General features: G+C 42.1%; 1 protein-coding gene across 1 annotated transcript; it reads left to right on the forward strand.

Annotated features, from left to right (window-relative positions):
• Window positions 1-4,519: 4,519 nt before the first annotated feature.
• Window positions 4,520-22,611, forward strand: LOC100056484 (zinc finger protein 709). Its single transcript, XM_014741910.3, is given in 5 exon segments — window positions 4,520-4,858; window positions 20,298-20,424; window positions 20,628-20,688; window positions 21,085-22,332; window positions 22,334-22,611. Coding segments are annotated over 5 exon segments (1,569 nt in total). The 5' UTR covers window positions 4,520-4,855; the 3' UTR covers window positions 22,464-22,611.
• Window positions 22,612-26,891: the final 4,280 nt, after the last annotated feature.

The following is a 26,891-nucleotide window of genomic DNA, read 5'->3' on the forward strand; positions in this document are numbered from 1 at the left end:
ATAGCGGATTCTTCCATTTCTCCTTGCAGTTCTGTCGTTTTATTTCCTTGTGTATTTTGGCCCTCTCTTGTTAATGCACACGCACACTAAGTGTTGCTGTGTCCTCTTGGAGAACTGACCCATGAAGCGTTATGTAATGACCCTCTTTATCTCGCGAGTTTTCCTTGCTCTGAAGTCTATTTTGTCTGAAATTCATATAGCTATGCCAGCTTTCATTTAGTGTGGGCATGACATATCCTTCTCCATCCCTTTACTTTTAATCTGTATCTTTATGTCTCAAGTGTGATTCTTATAGACAAGATAGAATTAGGTGTTATTTTATTATCCACTGTGACAGTTGGCATGTTCCCCTTGTATTGAGACCATTGATGTTTAAAGTGATTATTGATATAGTTGGATTAATATCAACCATACATTTGCAACTAACCTAAGCCTTCTCTGTGGTAACACCATCGCACTTCACTGGACGTGCAAGTGCCTCATAACAGTTTTCCGATTCCTGCCTCCAAAGCCCTTGGAACATTGCTGTCAATCATTTTTCTCATCCAAAAGCTATAATTACTGAATGCGCTGCTGCTGTTATCTTCAACAAAGTGTTATCTGTCAGATAACTAAGAATAACAAAAACAAGTGATTTTATTTTACCTTCCTTTATTCATTCTCAAACACTTTTTTTTAAAATCATTTATCTTCTTCATAATCAATTTCTTTTAACATTTCTTGCAAAGCAGGGGTACTGATGACGAATTTTTGTTTGTCCCAGAAAGTCTTTATTTCTCCCTCACTTTTGAAAGATAATTTTGCTTGACACAGAATTCTAGTTGGATGGTGTTTCTTTCAACACTTTATTTCACAAAACTCTCTTCCTGCTTGCATGGCTTCTGAAAACGTGTCCAGTTTCTTATCCTTGTTTCCCTAGAACTAAGGGGTGTTTTCCTCTAGTTTCTTTCAAGATTTTCTCTTTGTCTTTGATTTTTCTCGAGTTTAAATATATATTTCTGGGTGTGCATTTTTCCATTTTTGTCTTGCTTGGTGATCTCTGAGCGTCCTAGATCTGCATTTTGCTGTCTGTCATTAACTTGGGGAAAATCTCACTCACTATGACGTCACTTATTTCTGCTGTTGCTTGCTTTCTTCTACTTCATGTATTCCCATTACTTTGTGTATGTTACACTTCTTGTAATTGTCCCAAAGTTCTGTCTTTGGATAGCGGATTCACCCATGTCTCCTTGCTGTTCTATCAGTTTTTCTTGTGTCTTTGGGCCCTCTGTTGTTATGCACATGCGCACTAAGTATTGCTTCATCCTCTTGGAGAACTGATGCCTTCAGCGTTATGTAATGACCCTTTTTCTCTCTTGCGTTTTCCTTCCTCTAAAGTCTGTTTGTCTGAAATTCATATAGGTATTTCAGCTTTCTTTAGTTTAGTGTTGGCATGGTGTTTCCTGTTCTTTCTTGTTCTTATCTTTGCATTTCAATTGGGAAGGTTCTGGTGACGTCTCCTCAAGCTCACTGATTCTTTCTCGTCCGTTTCCGCCGTATGGATGAGCCCTCCCCCACCAAAGGAATTCTTCATTTCTGGGTTTTTTATTTGTTTTTCATTTTTTGCATTTCCCACTTGGCTCTTTCTTAGGGTTTCCATCTCTGCATCTGTTATCTATCTGTTCTCACACGTTCCCCACTATTTCCATTATAGCCCTTAACATATTAATCACGGTTGCTTTACAACTCTAGTCTGATAATTCCAACATATCTGCTACATGTAAATCAGGTTCTTTTGCTTGTCCTGTGTCTTCAAACTGTGTTTGTAAGTCCTTTAGTATGCCTTTTGGTATTTTGTTGAATTCTGGAAAGGATGTACTGTGAAAAAGGGGCTGAGGTAAATAGGCCTTTAGTGTGAGGTTTTATGTTTATCTGACTAGAGCTTAGACTGTGTTTACTATTGGTTGTGGTTGTCAGAGGCTAAAATATCCTCCGGTGTCCTTGCTGTTGTCTCCTGTGTCGTCTCTGGGTTCTGTAGAGGCTTCTTAAATAAGGTTTGAAACATGCAGTTCTGCCAGTGTGTTCCACTGTTATCACACAGGAGTCCTCCTGATATAGTGTTGTGTTGTGGGTGGAGCGGACGTGTTCTAGAGTCCCTTGATTTGGCCTCAGTATGTTAATGAGCCCGTGTGCCTGGACTGTGACCTTCTTTGGTATAATAATGATAGTTGGTCTTTGGCCCTGGTTCCTAGCAAAGACCCCTCCTAAAGCCCTTGGAGCTTCTTGTGTGCTAAGGATGATGGGAGCATCTTATGTCCAGTGAGGTGACTGTTTGTGGGCCCCTGGATAGCTTAATGATGGGGTTTGATCGCCAGGAAGACCAAGCTTTGATTAGAGGCATACAACTTTCAATCAACCCCCAGCCTCTGGGGAGAGGAGGGGCTGGAGACTGAGTTGTTCGCCAATGGCCGGTGATTTAATCAGTCATGGCTGCGTGAAGAAACCTCCTTCAAAATTCCCAAACCTCGGCGTTCAGAGAGATTCGGGGCTGGTGAACACATCAGTGTGCTGGGAGGCCGTCATGCCTGGAGAGGGCGTGGAAGCTTCCTGTCGCCCCTCCCATACTTTGCCCTGTCGTGCTTTCCATTTGTTCCTGAGTTGTGTCTTTACCGATGCACTGATAATAAATAGTAAGAAAAGCTCTTTCCTGACTTCTGATAGTCATTCTACTGACTTATGGAACCTCTGGGCTTGTGCAGGGAACCTCCAAATTTGGAGTCAGCCATGCAGAAATGTGTGTAGCCTGGGCCCCCCATTTGCAGCTGGCCTCTGACGTGGGGGCATCTTGTGGGACTGAGCCCTTAAACTGTGGAGTCTGATGCTGACTCTGGTTAGTCAGTGTTGGAATTGAGTTGAATGCTAGGCCACTCAGTTGGTGTCAGAGGGTTGGAGAAGTGGGTGGAAAACACACTACAGGAGGAAAAACAACTATCAGTCTCACAAGGGTTTCCCAGTCCCCCCACCCTCCAGTTAGGTCCAGCAGAAAGGCTAGAAGGGACTCGTGCTGGCTGTTTCCCTCCCCGCACGCCGGTTAGGTGCTGGTGAAATGCCAGTCTGTTGGGCTCTGGGGAAGCAGAAGACTCTGAGGACAGGCCTCGCTAAGACGAACGGAATGTTGGGCGCATCTTTCACACTGGCCGCTTTTCTGGCTCTCTTTCCAGTTTTGGAGATAGCGGTTTGCCCTGTGGCTAATGCCTTGATAGATGTGAGCTGTGAATTTTCAGTCCGTTAGCTGTTCTCTGGTGAGAATGGGAATGGCACCTTCCAAGCTCCTCACATGCCACGTGAGAAACCAGAGAGAGGTCTCTGACTCCATTTTTTAATGTTTGACTGCTGACAGCTTTAAAAGCCTCACCCCTCCTCCTTCCCCTTGCGCCCCACATCTGGACAGGGTGACGAGAAAGCCTGGCTGCTCCCTCCCTTGGCGCTGACCAGACATTCAGTCCCTGGAACCTGTCACCTGTGTGTGTGTGAACTCTCAGCCTGGCCCACCCCTCACCTCCATAAAAACCCAGGCCAGCCTCCTCTCGCTGCTCTCTCTGGGCATTTCCCACCTGCCTGAGAGGCCTGCCCGCCCTCCCCCGACACTTCCATTCTGGAAGTAATAGACCCTTTCGTATGGCAGGTATATGTTGTCAACCAGACCTTGGGAGGGGGCCCACCTGACTCCGGGTGACCATAACATTTATAGAGGGGGTGCCGTGGTGTATGGATTGCAATACACTTTGCTTAATTGTTCTATTGATAAATACTCCAGACCTTTACATATCAACGCATGCCACCCTTTCTTTTTAAAAGGTACAGACGATGACGAGTTTACATAACCCATTCTTTCTAAATAGACACATGGCTTGTTACCAATTTTGCTGCCAAAACCATGAATGAAAACTCCGATTGCCACATTATGGGGCAAACAAACGTATACAAATTATGTTCTTTTCCAATCTGAATTACTTCTTAAAATTTTCATCATCAAATAACATTCAGAAAAGAATGTGCACGATATTTTGTGGTAGGATTTAGTGATAACAATATGAACGTCCTTGGAATCGTCATCAAGATTCATAAATGGCCTGTGGGCCGCGGTGAGTCCCCTGACGCTCCTGGCCCTGTCTCATCTGACCCGCCCTGTAGGTGACCACTGTCCTCACTCGTTCTTCTTCACACCTTACCATCCACCAACCAATGTTCTTCGTTTTACCTCCTTTGACATTTCCACAAATGAGTATTAATGGAATTGCATTGAAAAGTATTCACACGTGCTGGCGCCGGATGCCTGGGGCCTGCCCTGGGGCTGTGGGGTTCAAACCTCCCACCGCAGCCAGGCGCCCGGAGCCCACCGGACCCTTTAAAGACCCCAGCGAGCGGGGACGGGGGCGGGGGTCTCCCCGCTGGAGATGGTCAAAGATCAAACGGAGCCAGGCTCATTGTGACATATGGTGAGGTCCCTTTGAAGTGTCTGTGTGCGCAAGGAAGGGTCACAGTTCCGGGCTTGGCCTCCGGCCTCATGGTTCAATGCAGCGTCCTTGCAGAGGACAGGTTCTGGCCTGCGGCCAAGGCAAGGTCGGCTCAAAGATGCGCCCCCGGCCTGCTGTCACTCAGGCACAAGGGGGCGGGGCCTTGTGAACTGTCCAATCAGGGGAGTCGCCGGAAACGTACGTGGGGGCGATAACTGCGTGGACGGCGTGCTGGGCCGTGGTCGCTCCGGGATCGCCTGTCGCTGCCTTCGGTGGCCGAGCCACGTCGTCTGTCGCTGTGAGCTGCACTGGCCGCGGCAGTCGGAGAGTGGACGTCCTGGGACCCCAGAAACCGGAAAATGGTGAGTGTGCGGCTGGGTGGCAGGGGACGGGGCGGAGGGCCGGGCTCCCCGCGGTCAGCTCCGGTGCTGTGGCCGAGGGGGCGGAGGCGCGGCACGCGGTCGGGACCCCTGTCCTCGCCTTCACCGCGCCGCCTCTCCCCACACGGTGCGGGGCCCGCAGGAGGGTCCGCAGGACAGTCGGGCCTCGGGCTCCGGGGTCCGTGAGCGGAGGGGCTGTGGTCTGTGGGGTCCCCAGGGCCTTCTTTCTCCCCAGGGGGCACCTGTTTCCCCTGAATTTTCCACTTATTTGAGGAGCAGGGTCTCAAATCCACGACCCTGTCCCCCCAGCCCAGCTCTTTGCAGGAGTGACAGTAAATCCCTGCATTTCCAGATCTTTGCCCGCATTCCCGAACGCCATCTTCCCTCTCCCGTTCACAGCAGCGTTATTAACTGTTTGTCCTCCGTGGTGCATTTCAGAATCTGCATTGTAATTAGCACACATCCACAGAGCCCCGGCTGGCTCTTCAGGATTTATTTTTGTGGGTGTTTTCCATGAGAGGGGAGCAGAGGTTAGCCGCCCGGAGCCACGTGTGTATCCTCGTGCTCTCCCGCAGCCTCTCTCCGGGCGCAGACATCCTGGGGAAGTCCTCTGGGCCCAGGTTCCTCTTGGGAAAGTTTTCTGGCTGACCTGGCCTTTCAGCGCTGCACCTCCTTGTGTTTGTCACTTTGAAAAGATTTATTCACGTATTTGAGACTCAGTTTTTCAATAAACTTAAATTTTATTTTATCAGGATGGCTTGGGAGACAGTATAGAGTATTTCCAGAGAGGCAAAAAAGAGATGACTTTCCAAAAAAAAATGAAATGTCATTATTATGTCCCATTTGTTAAAACCCTTATTTCCCTTTTTTCTCCCCCTGAGCGGCTGTAGTAGCATTCTGAGGTCTGCTCTGTTGTTTTGGGTGACTTTAATGGCATGTGGGGGCTTCCTTAGACTTGCACCATCTACAAGTGTTCCAGTGTTAATTGTTTACAAATGAGTTTCTTTTCTCAGAAATAACAACTGACATCTTCATTTTCTGGTAGAAATAGATATTTGTGGGTCTTCTTGTTGAACCAGTAAAGTTGCCTTACAATTTTCTTTTCTCCTTTACGCATGAACACTGGGTTTGAGTGATTTCGCTGGATTCTCGAAACACTGGGCCTATGTCATTTAAATTATCAGTGTTGGTCCAAAGCTTTGTGACTGGGGAGCAGAGGCCGGAGGCCAGTGACCCGAAACTAAGGCCCCCTGAGCAAACAAGGGGGGTTCTTAGGCCTAGATGTTTTCCAGTGTTGTGTTTGACTTTTGCAACCACATGTTGAGTGTAATCTGTGCACAGTGAAGGTCAGGGGTTCCGTCCTGTGGACAAAGGGTTCATGAATTTGGAGTTCATGTGGGTCAGAAGCTTAAACTGAATCCACTTGAGAGTTTCCTCACTTGTGAGAGTGGGAGTCTGGGGGAGGCAGCGCTTCCATGCTCACAGGAGAGGGAGGGTGTGTGGGGCTCCCAGAGCGCCTTCCTGTGGCTGCTCAGGTGCCCTCCCCTCCTTCACCAGGGACTGACTCCCTCCAGGGGATCTGTCTCCACCAGGAGAGTCCAGACCCCAAGCCAGGGAATGTGTGTTACCTTTCTAGCTGTGGGCTTTCCTTCTGAACTGCGGGGAAGCAGGCCGCTTTGCAGATTCGAGTGTTGGCATTTCTTTCCTTTGTCTTTTCTTTATCTGTTGAATAGTTCAGACCTTTACCTCTAGTTTCTTAACTTAGCAGTTTGTAATTTTATTTCCTGAGTCAGTGTGTAAGAATTTTGATTCCTTGGGCTTTGAAAATGTAAGCTGATGGAGAAATATGTAAGGAAGGCAAGAAAATCCTGGAACCAAACAGAATTTTTGTTTCGTTTAGGTGACAGAATCTCAAGCTGTAAGATGGGTGTTTTTTTAAGATCTCAGGCACATTATTAATTTTTAGATGAGTTTTTGCATGTGCATGTCCCTAGAGAACTTTGATGTTTAAAAGGCTATATTATTCTTAAGGCAAATGAATTTTTACTTAAATTGATGAGAGGAAAAAGATTGAATTCCTATTTTAGTTGATATGAGAAAAACTACTCAAGCTTATGTAAACCTTGGAAAGTCCTAGCAGGTTTCAGGGACTAAATGCAAACCCCTATTGCATTATGATACGCTGCTCATTCCTGACCACATCCCTAGTGTGAAATACAGCAGGGGGACAAACGATAATGCTTGTCCTTTTAGTTAGAAAGAGATTTGAAATGCTTTTTTAATTGTTCTTTTTTTAAAATTTTTTCTTCTCCCCAGGGCCCCCGAGTACATAGTTGTATATTCTAGTTGTAGATCCTTCTGGTTCTGCTATGTGCGATGCCACCTCACCATGGCTTGATGAGCAGTGCCATGTCCACGCCCAGGATCCAAATCGGGGAAACCCTGGGCCGCCAAAGCGGAGCTCGTGAATTTAACCACTCGGCTACGGAGTCGGCTTCTGAAGTTTTTCATTTTTTATGGTTTGCAGGTTTATACCCACTAGTGTTTAAAAATTCAATCTTAGAATGATTTCCTATGTAGAAAAGTTAAAATTAAATAAATTTAAAGTAGCAAAAGTTAATTTAAAAAGAGACTATTACATAGTAAAATATATATAAATTTCTGTTTATTTTAAATAATGCATTCAAAAGATAAAAAAAAAAATTATAAGAAACTTCTAGGGGCCAGCCCCGTGGCTCAATGGTTAAGTTTATGCGCTCTGCTTCAACAACCCAGGGTTCACCAATTTGGATCCTGGGCACGGGCCTACACATCACTCATCAAGCCATGCTGTGGTGGCATCCCACATAGAAGATGTAGAATTGTGTACAACTAGGATATACAACTGTGGCTGGGGCTTTGAGGAGGAAAGAAACAAGAACAAAAGAGAGGAAGATTGGCAATAAATGTTATCTCAGGGCCAGTCTTCCTCACCAGAAAGAAAAAGAAAAAGAAACTTCTAGACTTCAAAAAAAACTTGTAAGATATGAAATGAGGTTTCGGGTTTTTTAGAGCATTTTAGGTTTACAGAAAAATCGATCAGAAAGTACAGAGTTCCCACTTGAACACTCTACATCCACACACTTTGCACTATTTTTTACGTCTTGTATTACTGTGGTACATTTGTTACAGTTGATGGGCCAATATTAATGCATTACAGTCCACTGTTTACATTCGCATTGACTCTGTGTGTTCTGCAATGTGTGGGTTTCGGCAAATGTTTGATGACATGTGTCCATCCTTTCTGTGTCGTAGAGTGTAGTTTCACCTCCCTAAAACTCCATGCTCCACTTCTTGACTCATCTCTCCCCCAACCCCCAGATCCTTCACAACCAAAGACCTGTCTACTGGCCTCTAGTTTTGTCTCTTCTGGGATGTCGTATACTCGTAGTCACACAGTGTGTAGCCCTGTCTCATTGGCTTCTTTCCCTTAGCGATATACTTTTTAAGGTTCCTCCATGTGTTTTCATGGCTTGATGCCCATTTCTTTTTATCACAGAACAGTATTTCATTCTCTGAGTATACCACAGGTTGTTTATTCATTCTGCTGTTGAAGGATATCTTGTGTCACTCTGCGTCTTGCCAATTATGAATAAAACACCTGTAAACATTCATTTGCATGTTTCTGTGTGAACGCAAGTCTCCAGCTCATTTGGGTAAATACCGAGAAGTATGATCACTAGATCCTGTGGTAAGTAGTTTAGTTTTGTAAGAAACTGCCTGTCTTTCAAAGCAGGCAGACTATTTTCCATTCCCACCAGCAATGGATGCGGGGTCCTGTAGCTTTACCTCTTTGCCAATATTTGGTGTTCTGAGTGTTCTGAATTTCATCCATTGTAATAAGTGTCCACCTATATCCATTGTTTTATTTGCACTTCCCTAATGACATTTGATGTTGAGCTTTTCATGTATTTATTTGCCATCTGCATATCTTCTTTGGTGATGTGTGTTCAGATCTTCTGCCCATTTTTAATTGGGTTGTTTGTCATTGTTGAGTTTTAAGAGTTCTTTGGACATTTTGGATTCAGTTTGTTATCAGATAAATGTTCCGCTAAGATTTTCTCCCAGTTTGTGACTGTCTTTTCATTTTCTTACCCCTGTCTTTTGTAGAACGGGGGGGTTTTATTTTAATGAAGTGAAGCTTACCATTTTTTTCTTTCATGGATCTTGCTTTTGGTGTTTTGTCTTAAAATTTACCAGTTAACTCAAGGTCACCTTGATTTTCTCCTGTGTTGTCTTCTAGGAGTTTTTACTTTTGCATTTTACATTTAGGCCTATCTTTTATATTTAGATCTAGTTTCAGTTAATTTTTGTGAAAGGTGTAAAGTCTATCTAGAGTCATTTGGGAGGAGGGGTTGCATGTGGATATCCACTATTTCCAGCACTGTTGGTTGAAAAGACTTTCTTTCCTCCATCAGATTGTCTTTTTTTCCTTTGTAAAGCATCAGGGATCCATAGGAAAGGAGTTGACTTCTGTATCCTTAAACCTTGCTGTACTCTCATTAATTCTCTGAGTGATCGCTGTTGTTTTGGATTCTTTTCGCATTTTTACATAGAAAATCATGTCACGCAACAAGGACAGTTTTATTTCTTGCTTCCCATCTGTGTACCTTCTATTTCCTTTTCTTGCTTGATTGCATTAGCTCGGTCTTCTAGTACAGTGTGAATAGGAGTGGTGACAGGTGACTTCTTAACTCTGTTTCTTATCTTACCAGAAAGCGTCTAGTATCTCACCATTAAGTATGTACAAGTTTCACATAGACGTTCTTTTTCAAGAACAGTAACTCCCCTCTATTTCTGGTCTATTATCATAAATGGGTGTTGGATTTTATCCAGTGCTTTTTCATTTCCTCTCCTTTCATCCCTGATACTGCTCGTTTTTGTCTTCCTTCTGTTCTCAGTTAGCTTGACATTTATCAATTTTATTAATTATTTCAAGGAACCAGCTTTTGGTTTCCTTGAAAGTCTCTATTAAGTTTCCTGCAATTTTTTTATGTCTTCTCTGATTTTTTCTCTTTTTTTGCCATCTTATTTTACTTGGTTTTATTGAGTTATAATTGACATCTAACATTATATTAATTTCAGGTGTACAACATAGTGATTTGATATTTGTATATACTGTGAAATATCCCCACAGTAAGTCTAGTTAACATCCATCATGACACAGTTAGAATTTTTTTCTTGTGATGAGAAATTTTAATATTCTCTTAGCAACTTTCAAATATACAATACAGTTTTAACTGTAGTCACCATGCTGTATGTTACGTCTGTATGATTTTTTTTTTTACTTTATAACTGAAAGCTTGTACTTTTTGACCCCCTTTACCTGTTTCCCCTACTCGCATCCTCCACCTTTGACATCACCAGTCTGTCCTTTGTGTCTGTGAGCTTGGTTTTTTGTTTTTTGTTGTCTGGGTTTTTTGTTTTAGATTCCATACATAGGTAAGATCATACAGTATTTTTTTCCTCCGTCTGATTTATTTCACTTAGTGTCATGCCCTCAAGGTCCATCTGTGTTGTCACAAAGGGCAAGATTTCCCTTTTTATGGCTGAATAATATTCCTGTGTGTGTGTATATACACACCACGTTTTCTTTATCCATTCATCCGTTGATGGATACTTAGGTTGTTTCCGTATCTTGGCAATTGCAAATAATGCTACAGTGAACATAGGGTACATGTGTCTTTTTGTCTTCATGTTTTTATTTCCTTCAGATAAATACCCAGGAGTAGAGTTGTTGGATCATATGGTGGATTCAATTTTAATTTTTTGAGGAACCTCCATGCTATTTTCCATAGTGGCTACACCAATTTACATTCCCACCAACAGTATACAAGGGTTCCCCTTTCTCCACATCCTCATCAACACTTATTATTTCTTGTCTTTTTTAATAATAGCCATTCTGGGGCCAGCCCGGTGGCTCAGCGGTTAAGTGCGCACGTTCTGCTTCGGCGGCCTGGGGTTCGCTGGTTTGGATCCTGGGTGCAGGCATGGCACCGCTTGGCAAGCCATGCTGTGATAGGCGTCCCACATATAAAGTAGAGGAACATGGGCACAGATGTGTGCTCAGGGCCAGTCTTCCTCAGCAAAAAGAGGAGGATTGGTGGATGTTAGCTCAGGGCTTATCTCCCTCAAAAAAAAAAGCAAACAAAACAAAACAAGACAACAACAACAAAAATAATAGCCATTCTAACAGGTATGAGTTGTTATCTCACTGTGGTTTTGATTTGTGTTTCCCTGATTATTAGTGATGTTGAGCATCTTTTCATGTACTGTCTGTATGTCTTCTTTGGAAAAATGTTTAGTCAGATCCTCTGTCTATTTTTAATTGTTTTCTTTTTCCTGCCATTAAGTTGTATGGGTTCTTTATGTGTTTTGGTGTTTTGGATCTTAACTCCTTATCACATATATTATTTGCAAATGGTTTGTCTCATTCAGTAGGTTGCCTTTTCATTTTGTTGATTATTTTCTTTGCTCTGCAAAAGCTTTTTAGTTTGATGTAGTCCCATGAGTTGATTTTTGCTTTTGATGTCAAATCCGAAAAATTACCAAGACCGGTGTCAAAGAGCTTACTGCCTGTGTTTTGTTCTAGGAGTTTTATGGTTTCAGGTCTTATGTTCAAGACTTTAATCTATTTTGAGTTGGTTTTTGTGTATGGTGTAAGATAGTGGTCTAGTTTCACATTTTTTGCATTTGGCTGTCCAGTTTTCCCAACATAGTTTATTAAAGAGACTGTCCCTTCCCTGTTGTATATTCTTGGTTCCTTTGTCGTAAATTAATTGACTGCATAAGCATGGGTTTGTTTCTGGACACTGTTCTGTTCCATTGATCTGTGTGTCTGTTTTGATGCCAATACCATATATTTTGATTACTATAGCTTTGCAATATAGTTTGAAATCAGGGAGCATGATGCCTCCAGCTTTGTTCTTCTTTCTCAAGATTGCTTTGGCTATTTGGGGTTTTATGGTTCCATACAGATTTTAGGATCGTTTGGTCTATTTCTGTGGAAAATGCCTTTGAAATTTTGATAGAGACTGCACTGAATCTGTAGATTGCTTTGGGTAGTGTGGACATTTTAACAATATTAATTCTTCCAATCCATGCGCATGGAATAACTTTCTGTTTGTGTCGTCTTCAGTTTCGCTCATCAGTGTCATGGTTCACAATGTACCAGTCTTTTACCTTCTTGGTTAAATTTATTCCTTGGTATTTTATTCTTTTTTTTTTTTTTAAAGATTGGCACCTGAGCTAACATCTGTTGCCCACCTTTTTATTTTTTTCTTCTTCTTTTTCTTCTCCCTGAAGCCCCCCAGTGCACAGTTGTATATTCTAGTTGTGAGTACTTCTGGTTGTGCTATGTGGGATGCCGCCTCAGCATGACCTGATGAGCAGTGCCATCCCACACCCGGGATCCGAACCAGTGAAACTCTGGGCTGCTGAAGTGGAGCACATGAACTTAACCACTCGGCCATGGGGCTGTCCGCTCTTTCATTTCTGATTTTATTTGACTTCTATCTTTTTCTTGGTGAGTCTACCTAAAAGTTTTTCAATTTTGTGTATCCTATCAGTAAACCAGCTCTTAGTTTCATTGATCTTTTTCTCTTGCTGTTTTAGTTTTTATTTCATTTATTTCCACTGTGATCTTTGTTATTTTCTTTCTTCTATTAAGTTCAGCCTTCATTTTTTCTAGTTCCTTGAGGTGTAAAGTTAGGGTTTTAAGATCTTTTTTGTTTTTTGATGTGGGTATTTATCACTGTGAACTTCCCTCTTGGAACTGCTTTTGCTGCATCCCATAGTTTTGTTATGTTTTATTTTCATTTTCATTTGTCTCTGGGTATTTTTAAATTTGCTTTTGATTTCTTCTTTGGTCTGTTTGTTCAGTAGCATTTTGTTTAATCTCCACATATTTGTGAATGTTCCAGTTTTCTTCTTGTAATTGATTTCTAGTCTCATACTATTGTGGGTGGAAAAGATGCTTGATATGACTTTAATCTTAAATTTATTGACTTGTTTTGTGGCCTAACATATGATTTGTCCTGGAGAATGTTTCATGTGCACTTGAGATGAATGTGTATTCTCTTGCTTTTGGATGGAACGTCTGTTAAGTCCATCTGGTCTGTGTCATTTAAAGGTAATGTTTCCTTATTGATTTTCTGTTTGGATGATGTATTCCATTGATGAAAGTGGGGTGCCAAAATCCTCTATTATTATATTGCTGTCTTTTTCTCCCTTTGGGTGTGTTAATATTTGCTTTATATATTTAGGTGTTCCTATGTTGAGTGCATAAATATTCACAAATGTTATATCCTCGTGTTGGAGTCACCCCTTTACCATTACCTAATGATGTTTTTTGTCTTTTATTACAGTCTAGGTCTTAAAGTCTGTTTCGTCCCATACAAGTATAGCTACTCCAGCTCTCTTCTGGTTTCCGTTTGCATGGAATATTTTTTCTGTCCCTTCGCTTTCAGTTGGTGTGTGTCCTTACATCTGAAGTGAGTCTTTTGTAGGTAGTATATAGATGGTTTGGGTTTTTTTAATCCATTCAGCCACTTTGTGTCTTTTTGTTGGAGAATTTAGTCCATTTACATTTGAAGGAGTTATTGATAGGTATGTTCTTATTGCCATTTTGCTCATTGTTTCCTGCTGTTTTGTAATTCCTTTGTTCCTTTTCTCTTCTCTTGCTGTCTTCCTTTGTAGTTTGATGATTTTCTGGAGTGGTATGCTTAGATTCTTTTCTTTTTTTATCTTTTGTCTATCTATAGGACTTTGTTTTGTGTTTACCATGAGGCTTGCATAGAATAACTTATAACAATGGACTTTAAGATTCTAACAGTTAAGCTTGTAAGCATTCTAAAACTCTATGTTTTTACCCCCATGCATGTTTTATGTTTTTGGTGTCACAGTTTCTTTTTATCTTGTGTATCCATTAACGAGTTCTTGTAGTTATAGTTATTTTTACTACCTTTGTCTTTTAACCTTCATACTTGCGCTATAAGTGGTTAGCCCGCCACCTTTATGACATTAGACTGTTCTGAATTTTACTATATATTTGCCTTTAATGTTGGGGTTTATTCATATGTTTTCCTATTACTAATTAGCACCCTTCTGTTTCAGCTTAGAGAAGTCCTTTAACATTTCTTGCAAGGCCAGTCTAGTGGTGATGAACTCCTTTGGATTTTGCTTGTTTGGAAAATTCTTTCTCCTTCAGTTCTGAATGACAGCTTTACTGGATAGATATTCTTGATTCGCAGGCTTTTTTCTTTCAGCACTTTGAATACATCCTGCCACTCCCTCTGGCACATGAACTAGGTGGTAGACAGGGAGGAACCTAGAAAAGCCTGTTTGTTGGGCTCTCCTCTTCGTCTGTTTCTGTGTGGCCAAACACTTGTTTTCCAAACATTTGCTTCTTTTCACCTGCCTGTAACTGCCTTGCCTTTGAAGTCTCTGACTCTCCCTACCCCCAACACTTTTGTTTTTAGCTGAAGATGGTATTTAAAGTGAGGGCTTCAGCCATTTTGGCAAGTTACTCAGTTTTCCTGGGTTTGTCCAGTGTATACATGCTATTAAGCTCTTGTCTTTCTCCTGTTAGTCTGTCTTATGTAAACTTAATTTTTAGACCAACCAGAACAACCAACAAGGGCAGAGGAAAATTCTCTCTCGTCTACAGTACTTACACAAACCTAGATGGTATAGCCTACTGTATACGTAGGCTGTGTGGTACTAATTTTATGAGACCACCGTTATGTATGCCGTCATTGACTCAGACGTTGTTATGCTGCTCATGGCTGTGTGCAGTATACCTCTTTCTGGGGAAGACTTCTGTCTGCTCCCTCTATGCTAAGCCCTGGGGTGACAGCCAGTTAAGCACTGTTTCTTTCTTTGCTACCATCCTGTTGAATCGATGAACACAAGCCCTGCTGGCCATCGGAGCCAGGCTATCAAGGGGTGTGTCCTCTAGGTTGCAGACACAAAAGCTGGGGCGCCAGACATGTATACAAGCTCCTTTCTTGGAGACACCAGTGACCTCAGGCTGCACAGAGGGAGAGTGTGATGGTCATCTGCTGACCTCCCTGGTGTCTGGAGAGGATGTTGTCAGGCCCTAGATGTGTGTTTAATTAGAAGCCTGCCTCTCAGGCTGTGGCTATGAAGATGAGCTGAGAGGCCTCTTTCACAGATATTGGTGAGCTGGAGTGAGGCAGAAGGAGGCACAAAGACGGTGCCCTCCAGCCTTCATCCATGGGGAGTATCTCCCTAGGTCTCTGGGTCTGTGCCAAGCCCGAAGCCTGCCTCTCAGCCTGGAGCTCCTAGACAAGCAAATAGGCCTCTTTCGCAAAAAGACTGGGGGTGTTTCAGTCTGCTCCAGGCCCTGGGGGTGGCAGCCAGCCAAGACCTGGCTCTGTTATAGTCCCATGGGACCTGTGCATGGAAGCCCCACTGGTCACCAGAACCAGGTGATTAGGGCTGTCTCCTGGGCAGCAGCCACATAAGTCTGGGCACCAGGCGAGTGCAGAAGCTCCTCTCCAGAAGACACCAGTGAGCTGGAGCAAGGCAGAGAGAGCACAGAGATGGTGCCCACCCACCTCCATCTTTGGAGGGTATTTCAGGAGGCCCCTGGAGGTGCGTTAAATTAGGTGTCTGCCTCTCAGGCTGTAGCTACGAAGATAAGCCTAATAGGCCTCTTTCACAGAAGAACCATGGGCCTCAGTCTGTTGCTTTTCTGCTGTGCCCTGAGGGTGGTAGCCAGTTCAGAACTCTTCCTCCGTTTGTTACAGCCCTCTGGGACCTACAGGCATAAGCCCCGCTACGCACCAGAGCCAGGCGGTCTAGAGGTGTTCCAGAGGCAGGCAGCAGCTGCAACAAGAGGAGCATCAGAGCAGGGTGCCAGCTCCTTCTGCTGGAGCGAGGCAGAGGGAGAATGCAGAGCTGCACCCGCTGGCCTCTGTCTTGGGAGAATGTTTCAGTAGGTCCCTAGTTGTGTGTTAAATTAGATGTCTGGTCCTCAGCCTGACTCTTCGAGATAAGTGAGTTCTCTCTTCACAGACAGTCTGGATGCTTTTCCATCAGCTACCTCTGTGCTGGGCCCTGGGGCAGGGGAGTCCGCTCACGGGAGCCCTCACAGCTGTGTAGGTCTGGCGGATGCCAGCCCCGCTGGCTTGCAAAGCTCGATATTTTAGAGCCTTGTCTTCAGGGGCAGGTCTTAAAAGTTGGGGTGTCAGATGTGGGGTTCAAAACCTTCACTCCTCGGGGAGAAGCTTGGGGTGTTGAGTTCCCTTCTGATTGTGAGTTGCCGTGCCAGGATTGGGGTTTATGGCAAGGTCGTGTCTCAGTTTCTCCTACCCACTTTGATGTGGGTTTTTTCTTATTTGCCCAGTGTGTGTAGCAGTGGCTCAGCTAGTTTGGGGGGTTTTTTCCAAGAAATGTTCTCTCCGTAGCTGTAGATTGAGTGTATCTGTGGGAGGAGGTGAGTTTAGGACCCTCCTCTGTCGCTGTCTTGAACTGGACTATTTCTTTTTTGTGTGTGTACTTTGGGTTTAATTTGCTCTTCTTTTGATTGTTTTTTCAAGTAGATACTTAGATTATTGATTGTAGATCTGTCTTTTTCCCTGGCTTATTTGTTCCATGGTATAAATTTCCCTCCAGATAGTACTTTTGCTGCATCAGATAACCTTTGATATGTTCTATTTTTATTTCATTTAGTTCAAAATAGTCTTTAATTTCTCTAAAGACTTCTTCTATCCCACATGATGCTTAGAAGTGTTCATTTCTGTGAGTTTGGGGATTTTCCTGTTATTGATTTCTAGATTAATGCTGCTGTGGTCTGAGGGCATATTTTGTATGCTTTCTGTTCTTTCAGATTTGTTAAGGTGTATTTTATGTCTTAGGATGTGGTTTGTCTTGGTGAATGTTTCTTGTGAACTTGAAAAGAATGTAAGTTTTGCTGTTGGTGGATGAAGTGTTCCATGGGTTGCAGTTAAACCAGTTGTTTGACGGTGCTTTTCACTTCACCTGTCCTTGCTGGTTTTCTGACCTGCTGGAACTCTTGCCTTACTGACGGGGATGTTGATGCCTCCACCTGTAACAGCGGATGCATCTATTCCTCACTGCATTTTATCAGTTTTTGCCTCATGTAATTTGCTACTCTATTAAAAATGCGCATACACGCAGAGGATTGCTATGTTGGAGGCTTGACCCCTTTACCATTGTCTCATTCCCTCTTTACCCCTGCGTTTTCCTTGCTCTGTAAAGCTGGCTTTATCTGAGATTAACATGCTCTGGCAGCTTTCTTTTGATTTGGCATCGTAGATCTTTCACCATCCTTTATCTTAAGTTTGCTTGTGTTTTTATGTTTAAAGTGTGTTTCTTGTGGACAATATATAATTAGCTGAGGTTTTTTAACCCGTTGTTGTGGTATCTGTCTCTCACCTGTAAGGTTTAGATCATTGATGTTTAGAGTGGTCATTGTTACAGTTGGATTAATATCTACCATACTTCTTACTCTTTTTGCCCTTGTTTCTTTTTGTCTTCCACCATTTTTCTCTTCTCTGGCTTTGAGCATTTTACCTGATTCCATTTTATCTCCTCTTAGCATATCAGTTATAGTTTTTCACTTTGTTACCTTGAGTTTCCAGGATACATTTACAACTAACCCAAGTCCTTTGTCAGGTAACGCTGTGCCACTGCACTGGTTGTGCAAGAACCTCATGACAGAGTCTTCCCAGTTCCTCAGTCTCTGTCCCCTATGACATTGTTGTCATTCATTTCACTTATCCGTAAGCTATAATTACTCGATAGACATTGTTACTATTATTAATCTGAACAAAGTGATATGTCAGATTAAGTACAAATAAGAAAAAAGATATTTTACCTTCGTTTATTCCTTTTCACCAAATTTCTGTTAACATTTCTTGCCAAGTGGGTGTACTGATGTCAGATTCTCTCAGTTTTTGTCTCAGAAAGTCTTTATTTCTATCTTACTTTAGAAGGATAATTTTGCTTAACATATAATTCTAGGATAGTAGTTTTTTTACTTTCAACACTTTAAATATTCCGCTCTATTCTCTTCTTGCTTGTGTGGTTTCTGAAAAGAAGTCTGATTTAATTCTTATCCTTGTTTTAGTATAACTAAGGTTTTTCTCCTCTGACTTCTTTCAGTGTATTCTCTGTCTTTGATTTTTCTCCAGTTTGAATATGATACGCTTGGGTGTGCATTTTCTGGTGTTTTTCGTGTTTAATGTTCTCTTAGCTTCCTGGATCTGCAGTTTGCTGTCTATCACCAATGTTAGGGAAATCTGAGTGATGATTGCTTCGCTTATTTCTTCTGTTCCTTTCTGCCTTTCTTTCAAGTATTTCCATTATGTGTATTTTACACCAGCTGTCATTGTCCCAAACTTCTTGGATAGTGTGTGTTTTTTCGTCTTTGTATTAGGCCCTTGTGAAAATACTCTTTTGAATACAAGCCTTACTAATAGACTATTCTGGGCGTATTTCAAAAGAGCTTTTCTGTCCAGTTTTGGAGACAGTGGTCTGCCTTGTGTCCTCAGTTCTCTGGTCGATCTCAGAAGACTTGTCCATTTTAAGTTGGTTTGCTTTTTTCTCATGAGGTTGGGATGATGGCTTCTAAGTTCATTGTATGACAGACAAAACAGAGTCTCTGACTCCAGTGTTTGCTGTTTGACTGCTGACAGCTTTGACGCCTCAACTCTTCTGCCTCTTGTGACCCACGTTTACCCAAGGCGATAACAAAGCCTCAGTGCTTCCTTCATTGGCAGTCGTGAAAGATTCCGTCCACGCAGGCTCCTGCCCTTGTGTGCGCACTCTCACTTTAGTCTACTCACAATCTCAATAAGAAAGCAAGTTCATGCAGCTTACCTTGCTCTCATTTCATCCCTGCTTTGGGAGGGCTGCCTTACTCTCCAGAGACTTCAGTTATGGAAGTAATAAACCTTTTCATACCCTGTTGACAGAGTATGATACCATCGACTTAGATTCCTATACTCAGAGGTGGGCTGTTATGCTTCTGTGCACCATATGGGAATTCAGAAATAAGAGAAGTTGGGAGGTCTGGTCAGGGATTTTCTCCTGAAATTAGAGAATGGAGACTTTATGTTCTTTTGGAGGAATTCACTGCTGAATCCTTTATGTATTTCATAATCATAGGCAGATTCACCATCAAACCATTATGGACTCAGTGAACTCCCGTGCAGTCTGCAGCTCTTAGCTTGTTCCTCAAAGGCAGCAAGGCCCAGGGTACACTGTTAGGATTTGACAGAAAGATCTCTTCTAGCACTCTGTCATGTCAGCACGTGTGCCTGTGTGTGCTAAAAACTGGTGTGGAGCACCCTGAGGCTCGTGTGTACAGGGTTTGTGTGGAGGTCTAAGTTGTCGTGCCTTCCTAGCGTGTCCTATCATGCTACCTTGTCTGAACTCTAACAACTTTTTTTTTTTTTTTAAAGATTGGTACCTGAGCATATTAGCCAATCTTTTTTCCCCCCTTCTTCTTCTCCCCAAAGCCCCCCGATACATAGTTGTATATTCTAATTGTGAGTGCCTCTGGCTGTGCTGTGTGTGATGCTGCCTCAGCATGGCCTGACAAGTGGTGCCATGTCTGCACCCAGGATCCTAACCAGCGAAACCCTGGGCTGCTGAAGCAGAGCACGGGAACTTAACCACTTGGCCATGGGGCTGGCCCCTGAACTGTAACTTCTGAATAACCCCCTAGCTCCATGAAATGAGACAGAGAGGGGAAAAACTAAGTTTTGACAAATATTACACAAATTGAAAGTACTGCTTCACAAGGATATTCTCATTTAGCCAGCTGCATGTGACTACTTCTGATGGCCTGGAGTACTTCAGGTCCGTATGACAAGCTGAATCTTGTTACAAGTTGGATTTCCACAGGCCTCCTGGCCTCTCATGTTTGGTGATGTGAATAGAAGAAAAAGCTTCCAGTTCTTGACTGTGTTTTTACTCATTAAAACCTCATGCAGATTTGACCCTGTCCTTCATGGAGTGCTGAGTTAAATGGTAGGTAATACAGAACGACATGAGTTTTTCCTCACAAGGAATTGATGTCCTTAACAAGATGTGTTTCATTTGTGTAGCGTTTCTCTCATTTCTCCAGGGTGCTTAGACCCTGCCATTAGAGAGCAATAACATTTACAGTGATCACAGTAGAAATGCATAAATCATTTGCATGTGTTCATGATGCTGTTCAATTTATAAGGAAGTGAGCATGGACAGAGAGTAAGTTTCTGATGACCAAGACGTAAAATAAATGTTTGGAGACCACAGAATCATACGTAGCCTTCCTATAAATTGAGTATAGATGTCCATTGCTGCCAGTCTCCTGCATTCTACTATAAACATATTTGTGATGTTTCAGGACTCAGTGGCCTTTGAAGACGTGGCTGTGAACTTCACCCGGGAAGAGTGGGCTTTACTGGATCCTTCACAGAGGAGACTCTATAGAGATGTGATGTGGGAAACCTTCAGGAACCTGGCGTCTATAGGTGAGGATGACAACTTACCTTCTCTTCGTCATTAGAGAACAAGTGTTTCTTGTCCATCAGCATTGTTCCAAGACATAGAATGTGGAAAGAGAGGACACTGGTAAATAAATTAGGCATGGTCACAGCTAATGATGGATAAGAATCTAATAATTTTTCTATAATTTCTAATAATTTGGCATCATTTTTCTTGGTCTGTGTTTTAGGACAAAAATGGGAAGGTCATAACACTGCAGATACGTACAAAACCCAGGGGAAAAATCTAAGGTGAGTCACACAATAGACAGCACTGTCCCATGTAAGAATCCTAGTGTGTCATGAAATTTTAAAAACAAGCAAGTAAAACAAGTAATAGCAGCTTCAAATTTATTTATCCTTAAGTTTTTCTCACTGAAAATACTTGCTTAAGTGTGACATAGATGTTCTATGTTAGCAAAATTATTCACTTGAAACATTATTAAGAAACCCCATCTTATAAATAGCTCTTTTCGTAAGAGTTATAGTCAAATCCTCTTATAGATTATTCAGTATATTCGCTTTCAAACAATTCAGAAAGGACAGAAAATCTACACTTTTGCTGTAAATTATAAAAATGTAATTCATTACCCCGCTAATACAAAATTATTAACAAATCATTAGTAATGTGCTTCTCATTTTTTACAGAAGTGAAATGGTAGAGAAACTTGGTGAAGGCAAGGAAGGTAGACAGTGCAGAGAAACTGCCAGCCAGATTCCAGACCTTAATCTGAACAAGAAAACTTCTGGAGTAAAGCCATGTAAATGTAGCGTGTGTGGAAAAGTCTTTGTGCGTCACTCATCCCTTAATAGGCATGTCAGATCTCACACTGGACACAAACCATACGAGTATCACGAATATGAAGAGAAGCCATATAAATGTAAGGAATGTGGGAAAGCCTTCAGTTACCGCAAATCTGTCCACAGACATGAAAGGACCCACACTGGAGAAAAACCCTATGAATGTAAGGAATGTGGGAAAGCTTTCACGTGGCTCACAACCTTTCGAAGACACATGATAACACACACTGGAGATGGACCTTATAAGTGTAAAGAATGTGGGAAAGCCTTTAGTTGTTCCACCTCATTTCGAACACATGAGAGAACTCACACTGGAGAGAAACCCTATGAATGTAAACAGTGTGGTAAATCCCTCAGGTCTCCTCTAGGTTTACGAATCCATGAAAGAAATCACACTGGAGAGAAGCCCTATGAATGTAAACAGTGTGGGAAAGCCCTCAGTTGTCCCAGTTCCTTTCGAAGACATGAAAGGACTCACACCGCGGAGAAACAGTATGAATGTAAACAATGTGAGAAAACCTTCAGTTCTCCTCTAGGTTTACGAATACATGAAAGAATTCACACTGGAGAAAAACCCTATGAATGTAAGGAGTGTGGGAAAGCCTTCATTTCTCTCTCAAGCATTCGAACACACATGATAACGCACACTGGAGATGGACCTTATAAGTGTAAGGAATGTGGGAAAGCTTTCATTTGTCCCAGTTCATTTCGGTCACATGAAAGGACTCACACTGGAGAGAAGCCATATGAATGTAAACAGTGTGGTAAAACCTTCAGTTGGCCAAGTTCCTTTCGAATACATGAAAGAACTCATACTGGAGAGAAGCCCTATGAATGTACAGAGTGTGGGAAAACCTTCATTTATCGCACAACCTTTCAAGGACACATGAGAAAGCACACTGGAGAGAAACCCTATAAATGTAAAGAATGTGGGAAAGCTTTCATTTCTCCCTCAAGTGTTCGAACACACATGATAATGCATACTGGGGATGGACCTTATAAATGTAAGGAATGTGGGAAAGCATTCAACTTTCCCAGTTCATTTCGAATACATGAAAGGACTCACACTGGAGAGAAGCCCTATGAATGTAAACAATGTGGTAGAGCCTTCAGTTGTTACACATCCTTTCGAACACATGAAAAAACTCACACTGGAGAGAAACCCTACGAATGTAAGGAATGTGGAAAAGCCTTCATTTATCGCACTACCTTTCGAGGACACATGAGAATGCACACTGGGGAGAAACCATACAAATGTAAAGAATGTGGCAAAGCCTTCAGTCGGCCCAATTCTTTCCGAAGGCATGAAAGATCTCATGTGGAATAGAGACTCCTTGTGTGTAAGCAGTGTGAGAAAGACGTCAGTTTGCCTTCATCCTTACATGTGAAAACTCCCACTACAAGAAATCCTATAAGTAATTTGAGAAAGCCTGATATATGCTAATCCATGTATAATATTCCAGAAAACAATAACAGGGAAGAATCATTATAATAGTAATAAATATATTCTCTTTACCAGTGCCTCATTCTTGAAGTGGACCTCTGGACTGTGGGTATTTACTGCTTGCTTTAAAAAATGAACATTAAAGTGAGATAGTTCTGTAAATATTGTTTAAGCAATATCGTGTCAGATTAATAGGTATTGTTTTCTCCTTAAATCAATTAATATTTTTCTCTTTCCATTTGGAACCTGTTTGATCCATAGGTAAATTGAAGTGTTATTCTAATATACAAGTATGTTTAATTTTTATAAAATGTTTCAATTATTTTGTAAGGAAGGGGCTATTGATAAGTGACATTTTGGTATTGTTGGGACTTTCCTACTGGCCTCCTCTGCCAGGTACTGGATATCCCTTACACATTTCACCTTATTATAATGAGAAAGTTAACTCTTGTTTTGGCCAGAAGAGCCTTATTCCATTTTGCTTGCTAATGAAAGATGGCTTAAATTTGTAAATATGCAAAGTTTATCATAGAGTATAGTCACATGTCAGTTATTTCCGTTTTTTTCTCTTTGCTCTTTGTCGTTCCTTCTGGCTGGGATTCAAATAATAAGACTTTGCATTCAGACAGACCTGTTGTTGGACAACAAAGTGTAGAATTGGAAATGGCTCTCCTAAATTGTTTTGTCACCTGGGTAATGTGACATTTTCTGAAATCTGTTTCCTTTATCGTTCTGTGTTGGAATTCACCGGTAGCCTCACTTGCGTGAGATTTGGAAGGCAGAATCAAGCGAGGCATTAGGCGGATTTAGGAGCCACCATACAGGGAGAGAGACAGTCACATAGCGGCTTCAAGGCCACCTGGTTCCAGCCTTTTTTCCTGAGTCCTTGCCCTGCCAATCAAGAGTATCCTCAAAACCACAATCAGCTGCTTGATTCCACTCTGTCAGAGGTGTGGGTTTCCACGCTCCAGATCCTCGCAAGTTCCACATCAGAGATCACGTAGTTTGGATTTTCCTGCAAGCTTCCATGTGTCCACCAGGCAACTCATTCATACTTTTCTGTGTTAGAGTTTTCTCTGATGCTCGGACTGCCATTTTCTCTAGATTCTGTTCATTTAAGGTCTAATTTGTGTAGTAAACACCTTGTTCTGGTTACACTACTTGTGACCGTGTGTTCATGATTCCACTGTGACAGCTACAGTGGTGCTGTCCAAAAGAACCACGTGGCATTGGTTCCTCCACTGCACTGTGCAGCAACTGCTCAGGCCCAGGCCATCCCTGTTCCTCACATCAGGCAGATGATGGACGTTTCCCATTGCTCACAGCTGTACAAAATTCCTCAGTACATTTTCAGTTATGTTTGCGACTAAAAACAATGCATTTTTGTCAGACAGTTGTTGTAGTTGTGTGTAGTTGTGTCTTGGGAATATTGTGTTTTTCGTTTCCTGTGCACATAATAAAATATTGTAATAATGGATTTTCAGATCAGCTTTGAATCTCGTCAAGTTAATTGTTACATATTTTCACTCAGTATTACTTTGTGTATACAATTTCAGGTATTTCTCAGGTAAATTTTTTTTTGTCTTACAGTTACAGTTTTTGTCATGAAACTAATTTCCCGTTCATTTGTTTTGTCAGTGCCATCTTGCGAAAACCCACCAGGATCACACTAGCAGTCACCCAGAGGGCTGTGATGAGTTGTAGGATAAGGATGAGCACAAGCCCTGAATGACTGTGCCTCTATCAGTAAGAGGGCACAGAGGGACTTAGGATTTGGGCTTCTGCTAGGTGATTTGATTGCTAGTCAAGGAAGCAGGACGTTTGTCGTGAATGCTGTGAGGAGGTACATTTTATTCTGTCATTGATGATCATAATCACTGTTTTCCACAAGGCAAGGGCAGTGTAGTGGAGCTAAACCTAATTTGTAAGAAGCTCCAGTCAGTTGTGTTATTAAGAAGAGGGGAATGTCGGTCATTTTTATGGTTTGGAATTCTCTTTTACCATTTTTAGAGATATGGTTACAAAATACCCTTACTTTTGTCCTGATCTATCATGATCATTGAATAGCTTTGTCTGGTGATGGACATGTGTGACATATTTCTCTTCAGCAGGATAAATAGCAGTTAAATAAATTCACCTCTTCATCAAGTATGTAATACCTTTAACATCTCCTTTATGACTCAACTCAGGCCTGTAAGTTTGGGGTAAATTGTGAGGGAACACAAACCTTGCAAGTGGGAAAGACAGGACCACTATTCCAATCAAGGCTTTCTTTCTCAGAGACTATATTATTGATGCACATTTCTCAACATACCTCATCTGCCAGACACTATGGATTCAAAACATACCCAGTTCAGCACAAATAAGGCACTGCAGGCCTGGGCTCTAGAGGCGTGAAGCGAATCCTTGCAGTCCTGGTCTTTATATTTGTGGGGAAGAGGGGGCGTTAACAAGTGGTAAAACTTTGGTTTATAAGTTGGACATAAGCGGTTTGAAGGAAAGTCATGACGTGGGAGAATAGGCTGGGGTGTGTGTGTTTCTATGAGGGTAGGAGACTTAGGGTGTCATTATTGGTCACTTGAATTTCCACTGTGTAACACATCTTAAAACACTGCTTCTGGAACTGCTTGGGTGTAGAATAGAGGGCGGCAACATAGAAAGTCCTGCTTTCCTTGATTAACAGTGATGATTCCTCACAAAAATGTATAGACTTGGTTCATCTTCATTTTCACAGTTTTCTATACATAATATGTGATCATGAGTTGGGACATGGGTATATACAGGACTTGAAACTTGCCATTGATTTGGGCCACAGATATTTGTGGTGTCTTTTTGTGTTTATCATCATTTAAGAGGATTTTAACTTACCTTTGACTAGTTTAAGTGTTATAGTATTTGGCATTTTCATTTTGCATCTATACTGACTAACACACTCTAATACCCCATTAAATCCTGGAGTTCCTCCCAGTTTGAGAAAATGTTGCCTTCATCTGCCCTGTTCTGGCTCATCCTGAGTGAGTTCTATGAGTACAGTAACATCTCTGTGAGTTCACTGTGATCTCCCCGTGGAAACAGCACAAAGAGCTCTGGCTGGTTAGAGGCAGCCATCCCAGGAATAATTAAGTGAGCTGCAGAGAGAGGGTGTCATTTTGAGTAACATCCTAATTGAGTGTCAGAGGAGAAATGGGAAATTTCTGATGCCTCTGTAAGAGGAGTAGTTGGAAGCTTTTTGTTTCAATGACCCACAAAGCCCATCTTACTGTTCACAGGTGTCATTTCTATGTGCTTAGGCTTCCAGCACATGTTATTGGACTAAGAGGATACGCAAGTAATAGGTTGAGTTTTAATAAAGAGCAAAGGAAAGCCCATCTTTGTCCGTGTTTTCGTGCTAGCTTACATTTTCTTAGCAATGCAGAGATTGTCATCTCATAGTTCTTAGTCTCTCATTTGATGGCCCCACCAGTCACTCCTTCCATCTTACAGATGAGAAAGTCAAGCACAGGAGGACAGGTTATCACCCACACTCTCAGAGCTCATAGTAGTGGAATCTCTGTTTTGAAGGCCTGACGTGCGCCACCTACTTAACTAATCACTTTCAGAATTTTAAAGTTAGAAGAACAGTGCAAGAAATTATGCACTTTTAGAAATATGGCATTGTTCTATTTATATTATATTCTGGAAAAGGGAAACATAGGGACCTAAAACATGAGTCAGTGGTGAAGGGGTTTGGTACAAAGGGGCATCACAAGAGTCTTCTTTTGGGGTGATGGAGTGCTCTCCATCTTGTGATGGCAGCATTACCATACATTTGTGATAGCTCACAACTACACTTAAAATAGTAGGTAGATCAATTCAGAATAATTAATAGAAAATCAACAATAAAAATGCTTTTGTATACTGGGAGGATGTTAAACTCTCCTGAACCTTGATTTTTACATGTGCAACACCTCTTTCCTCCACCTTGGGGTCTTTCTTAGGAAGAATGAAGGATCAGGAGGAGGGACTCAGTCCTCTACAGGCCTTTCTTGCAGCCCTGTCTTCATTGAGAAAACTCCCCCTAGGGCTGCACCTGCCCTCAGCTCAGACTCATAACTAGGAGTGAAGTGAGAGGGCTCCCAGACTCTGTCTTTGAGTTTAAGTCAAGTTCACGGACAGGTCTTTGGAAATTCTGTGGTTCTGAAACGTACAGGCATCTCCCACACTTCTCCCC

This window comes from Equus caballus, chromosome 7 (genome assembly GCF_041296265.1).
Source record: "Equus caballus isolate H_3958 breed thoroughbred chromosome 7, TB-T2T, whole genome shotgun sequence".
Classification (NCBI taxonomy): Eukaryota; Metazoa; Chordata; class Mammalia; order Perissodactyla; family Equidae; genus Equus; species Equus caballus.